Raw genomic sequence first — 6166 nt, forward strand, 5'->3', positions numbered from 1 at the left:
TGTAGAGAATTATATTGCATTCCATTTGACATTTACGTAGACTTTTTTTTTTAATGAAAAGCATGCTTTTCTCTAAGTGAAATTTTTTAATTTTTAAATTGTTTTCTTTATTCTTAAGAATTTCATGCATATATACAATGAAATATGATCTTATCTGTCCTCCATTTCTCCCTTCCAACTGCCCTTGTATCCTCCCCCAACACGCTCCCTTCTCAACTTCACATCCCTCCACCCTCTTTTTTTTTTCTTTTTTAATAATCCACTAAATCTAATTTTTGCTGCTAGTATGTGCATGAGTAAGGGCCGTCCACTGGAGTGTAGGAAACCTACCAGTGGCCATACTCAAAACAGAATGATTCTCCCTCACTGAGGACTACCTACTTCCAGGAGCTCCTCAGTACTGGGGCCTGGAGACCGGCTCCCATCTGTGCTGGGATTTGGGCTGGGCTGAGTTTGTGCACGTCTTGTGCAGGTAACCACTGTGGCTTTGAGTTCCTGAGGCTGTAGCCATGTCAAGTCCAGAAGACAGCAGCATGTCACAGCTTCCTCCCACCCTCCAGCCCTCCCTTTCTGTCTGCCTGCTCTTTCCTGAGTCCTAGGGCGAGGAGGTTGATAAGGATTTCCCATGCCACTTCTGGCTGAGCCCTCGGCCTCTGGTCCTCAGCACTCTTGTGTGGGTCAGTTTTGTTCTTTACTAAACACATGCGGAATAAAGGATGGAGCTGAAATGTGGCTGTATTTGTTTTCTTTTCCAAAACAGGCGGGTGCTGTTTATAAAGGAAGTTGAAATCCTAGGCCATATGTCTGTGGACTGGCAGTGTCTGTTTGAAGATTTTGTGTGTCCTCCCGGAGTCAGTGAAAATCTGCTGAAGATTTCAGTGAAGGTAAGAAGATAGGAATCAGGCCCTGAGAGCCCGGGACTCAGTCATCAGTGCTTTCTGGCTGCCTCATGGTTTCAGAGGCAGACTGTCTGGAGGAACAGTGCCCTTGCTGTCGGAGTTAGCGCATGCTAAGCTGTAAACAAACCTGACTAATTTTGTGTAACGTTTATTCTGACATAGAGTGAAATGTCAATTTATCTGCCAGAACCAGGGTGGTGGCAGCTACTTCCGCCTTTTGATAAAATTAAGCATTAGTGAGTATGAGTTTTTCTTTCCTAATGTCTATATCCATTTTGCTAGACTCTTAGACATTTCTAGAAGCATTTTCCCTGCTAAGCTTTTGGGAGATTACGTGCTTCAGTGGAAATAGCTATTAGGTCTAAGGCCTGTGGGATGTTTAACAGGTTGAACCACTTACTGTGCAAACGTGGAGGCCGGAGATGGATCCCAGAACTCTGGGAAACGACCCTGCAGAGTAGGTTTGACCTCTGCACTCATATTGTGGCCTGCACACCTAACTGCCACACATCACACAAGAGTTAAAGATAGACTAGGTCTGAATAGCTCTGTTTATAATTTGGTGCGCCCAGAATGTGAATATGACTTAGGTGTTGTGCGTCCTTCTGTGTCCTTGCTCCCATCCTTTTCTAAGGATGAACTTTCCATTCCACGGTAAAGCATTAGCAGAAGTGATACCTCATCTCTGCTGGGTTTTTGGGCTTAACCACTGCAGGGACACACACTCTCTCTCACACACACACACATACACACTATTCTAGATGTATTTTCATCTCTCTTAAGAAGATGTATATAATTGGCATCCTAAATATGGTAGCTTTTATAGTGTCTTCGTTTTGCCTAAATAACAGTGATATCATCCCCTTTGCTGAAACTCTCCAAACAACATTTCCCACAAGAATTTAATAGATTTTTAAATAGGTTTGAAGTGAATGTCCTTTACTTCTCTTATTGGAGACATTTGCAAACAAAAGTTCAGCCTGCCCATTTGTGTTCTGGAGCAGATCCTTACATAGTACAGAGAACCCTGGTAGGAAACGTAGTTTTGGAGCTGGGGCAGACTGTCCTGTGCATATTTTATAGTTCCCTGGCTACTACCTATCTCTCAGTTACTTTTCCATTGCTGTGATTAAACACCATGAAAAGGTAACTTTTAAAAGAAACAGTTTAGTTTGGTGCTTACAGTTTCAGAGGGTGAAAGTCCATGATTCAGGAGCAAAGGCATTGTGGCAGGAACAGCTGAGAGCTTACATCATGATCTGATAGTTGGAAGCAGAGAGAAAGAGAGACTGAGTATGGTGCCAGTCTTTTGAATCCTCAAAGCCCGCCCCCAGGTACACACCTTCTCCAACAAGGCCACACCTCCTAATCCTTCTCAAATAGTTCCACCAACTGGAGACCAAATATTCAAACATATAAGCTTGTGGGAGCCATTCTCATTCGAGCTACCACAGTACCTTGCTTTCATATCAGTGGTGAGAATTGAGTCAATGTATTTTACATTGTATAAGAATTTTATCTGTCAGCAGAGGGAATGAAGGGGAGGGCCTTTTGGTCTGCCACTGGTCTGTCAGCTGTCATGTATTGTCACACTGTGATCCTGTAGGCTATTTATTGTTGCCTGCAGAGGCTCTTATTTTACACAGATAGGCCTATAAATTCCTACTCTAGCGTGCAGTCGCTCTCCTCATAGCGAGGTGATTTATTTCATACAGTTCTTGATTGCATGCGTTGCATAGTATAGTGCTTATAAAGTAAGTTGACATTTAAGTGTTCAGTTAAAGATTACGGTATTTTTTTTCTTCTAGAGAATAATTTCTTTTCTCCCATTATTTCTTTTAAAACCAGGAACAGGGTCTCTTCCATAAAAAAGACAGCACCAGTTTAGGCTGTCTTCGGAAAATTTACCTGAAGGATTCCATCACAGCAAAGGTAAACTGTTCATTTTAACAACCCCCTCAAGATTTTTAACCGGCAGACCTTTACAAGCCTGTCATAGCTAGTAGCCATTATGTCTCACACATTCTCTACTACTGGTAACTTTGACTGATGCTCCTGTGAATGACAGACTGTGAACTCACCAAAGAGGGAGGGTTGTGGTTCACATTGGGTGGGCGGGTGGTGGCCTTGTCCTTGTCTAAACCTGTACGGAGACTCCAGTGTCCCTGCCTCCCCCTGCCCCTGGGTGAGCCAGAGGTTAGCTCAGTAGTTCATACCCTGCTTTGTCTTCCAGAGAGCATTCGATGCCATTGAGAGCGCACAGTCTTCAAGGCACCAGCAGAAGCTGATGAAGCAGCCTTCACTCAGGCTCCTCAGGCCCCAAGTTCCGTCTTGACCGCAGACTTTACAAGGCTGCTGAGAGCAAACAGTCACTTCAAAAATTCTGGAAAGAGAAACTTTCTAGCAATCCCTTAGATTTTTTTTTTTCTGGGAAATCCAGCACTGTGTTTTTCTTTTGGACTCTTAGTGTTGAGTCTTGGTTTTGCAACTCTGCATACATTAGGAGTCTGCTGCTATACCATGTAGGTCAGACCTCAAAGAAACACCACTTCAGACTCAGAAGGAAATGTTCATTAATATTAAAATTGTGAAACAAAGGATGGTGGGTTTGTTTTTAATTAGTCTTTACTGAAGAAAGGAGATTTTAAAGTGAGTAGTGTGCTTTGAAAGGTTTTAGCCAGACAAATAGTGGACTCTCTGACATTTGTTTAAAGGTAATTTGTGCAATAATTGACCTGAGAGAACACTTTTGGTAAACCAGGTAATTGACCAAAGAAATGCCACCAAAGGGAGAGATGGCATTTTCTTTCTTTTTTATTTATTTTTTCATGAAAATGTTACTTTTCTCCTAATAGGGCGAATTTTACATGGGTGCTTCCCCCCACCCTTTCCTCCTACTCACAGAATATGGGCAATCTGGAAGTTTCAGGCAGCCATGCTCTGTTGTTTATAGTGAGGTCCTCACTAGATGTCAGAGTGGGTGCTTTTTCAGATGAGTTCATAGGCACAATTACATTTTTCTGAGAATTGAAAACAATTACTATAAGCTTCTCAGCATTCAGAAATATGTAAAACACAATATTTTTTTTATATTTCCAGAGATTTATTTTAGAATTTGAAAGACTGCTGAGGGTGCTGTAAGTTAACATATAATTCTAATGCATGCCTGTAAATGTCTTTTAAATATTTGCTAGGAGGAATATAAACTCTCTACTTGCTGAATTATGTATGTTTTTATAAAAGTCTGTATAGAGTTGGAAAACGGGTGTTCCCTTTGTGCGTCAGTCAGCACAAGCCCCTGTCCTTCCCCATCTCTCCAATGCGGGTTAGACACAGGCTCCTTTTGACTCTGAGGGGCTTAGTCTCCGTGGATGAACCTTTAGCTTCATTCAGGGTGTTGAACATGGCGTTCAGTTGAAGCACAGAGTCAGTGACGAGATGAAGGTGTGGATGCTCTGGGCTTGCTCTGCCTTGGTTGATGTGTGGTCATCCTTTACTAGCCTGGGTCATGCTTTTAAGACGGCACCACAAGATTTCTTAAATCCCCATGGTTGCTCCCTGTTCCTCTAAGGAGGGAGTGCAGAAACCAGTGTCTGATTTTGGTAGTTGCTGGATTTTTCAATTCCGTTCCTTACCCCCACCCTTCTTTCTTTCATTTAATAGGGTCTCACAATGTAGACCGGGCTGGTCTTAACTCACTGAGATCTGCCCATCCATGCTTCCCAAATGCTGGGATTAGTGTGCGCCACTGTGCCTGGCTTAATACTTTTATTCCTGTTAAGTAAATCATCACATATAAAACTGATAGCTTTAAACCTAACTGAACTTTCTAGAACTAGAAGGTGGTGATGAGCCTTCTCGAAAGTACACCAGCATCCCTTGTTTTTAAAACTGTCTTGACCAGGAATTTGAATATCTGATTACATTTTTCATGTTGGTCGTAGCTGTTGATGGTACCGTCAGTATTTGTGGCATTGTCTTGCACTGTTGGTTTATTCCAGAAACAAGTGTGTACAACACTGCACTAAGGACAGTTAAATCTGTAAACTCACTGTCCCAGTTGACCACCTTCGAGTATCTGTGACATTTTTATTTGATGTAATTTCCTGGGACAGAAGTTGACCCACTGGTTGGATGTAATTAGGTATGTTGTGTGTTTTTCTTTAAATGCATTCAGAGACTTGCTTATAAAGTCCTGAGAGAAATAAAACATTGGTACGTTGTTTACGTGTGTGTGAGATCTCTGTGTTAAATACTGAAGTCACATTCTCTTCTCATTTTCTCCCCCTTCCCTCTTCTGATCCCGTAGTAATCGGAAGATAGGTGAACGGTTGTGGGGGGCTTTACCCAGTGCTAGTGAGGGAAAGCCTCTTCCTGGGCGCTGAGCCCCTTTCCACACTGGAGCTGTGTGGCCCAGCTGCAGCACGTGGGATGCACAGCTAGCTGCACTGCACTGAGCTCCTGCCTTGCATGAGTTCTCAGCCCCTGGGGCGTTTCCTGGGGGACAGACTTCATGGTGGCGGACTTGGCCGTGGAGTCTCTTCAGTGGTCTTGCAGATCTGGACTGCTTCTCCCCAGTCTCTTGCAACCTCCTCAGTCTTTGCATTCCTGACTCCGCACCTCTCCCCCTGGGCACGCAGGGCCAGTCTGAAAGCCCATCCAGCACTGGGTTATCGAGGAAGACTCACACATGGCCTGTAGTGAGGCAGATGCATCACGATCCAAAGAGAACAGAACGTTGGGAGAACACACTTGGGCTTCCTAAGGAAGTGCGAGCTGGGATGAACTTCTTGCCTGTGCTTCCTGGGTGAGTGTTTTATTTTGAATTACACATGAGAGAAGCTACACCAGTGTCTTGTTGGTGCTTTGGGAGTCTAAGTCCACTAATCGGGGCGGCGGGGGGTGGGGTGGGGACTCCCTAGACATCTGTTTTGTTTGTTTATTTTAAAGAAAGCTTCATGTGTGTTTCTAAGGCACAGCCAGAACTAAAAAGTAATAATCTTACTTTAAACAGGATCAGAAGGCGCTACAGATGTCATTGCCCGTTCAAACGTGGCATTGCAGTTAACTGCCTGAGCTGTAAGAACCATCCTCATCTTGGAGAGAGAAGATTCTTTTTTTTAAAAAATCTTATGTACTCAGAATAAGTCCTGGTCCCACTGCCAGGGGCCCTACAAACAGATAAAGCCACACACTGTCACCCACATTCAGAGGGCCTAGTTCAGTCCCATGCAGGCTCCCCAGCTGTCAGTCCAGAGTCCGTGAGC

At 43.7% G+C, this 6166-nt stretch overlaps 1 protein-coding gene across 1 annotated transcript in view; it reads left to right on the forward strand.

Moving 5' to 3' along the window:
• Positions 1-5122, forward strand: part of Vps13c (vacuolar protein sorting 13 homolog C) — a 152753-nt gene extending 147631 nt beyond the window's left edge. Inside the window, exons 81-83 of the mRNA XM_059268181.1 lie at positions 761-884; positions 2748-2831; positions 3133-5122. Of these exons, the coding sequence (XP_059124164.1) occupies positions 761-884; positions 2748-2831; positions 3133-3234 (310 nt within the window). The 3' untranslated portion in view covers positions 3235-5122. The remainder of the gene's footprint in view (positions 1-760; positions 885-2747; positions 2832-3132) is intronic.
• The last annotated feature ends 1044 nt before the right edge of the window (positions 5123-6166 follow it).

The sequence above is a fragment of the Peromyscus eremicus genome, chromosome 7 (genome assembly GCF_949786415.1).
Source record: "Peromyscus eremicus chromosome 7, PerEre_H2_v1, whole genome shotgun sequence".
Lineage (NCBI taxonomy): Eukaryota > Metazoa > Chordata > Mammalia > Rodentia > Cricetidae > Peromyscus > Peromyscus eremicus.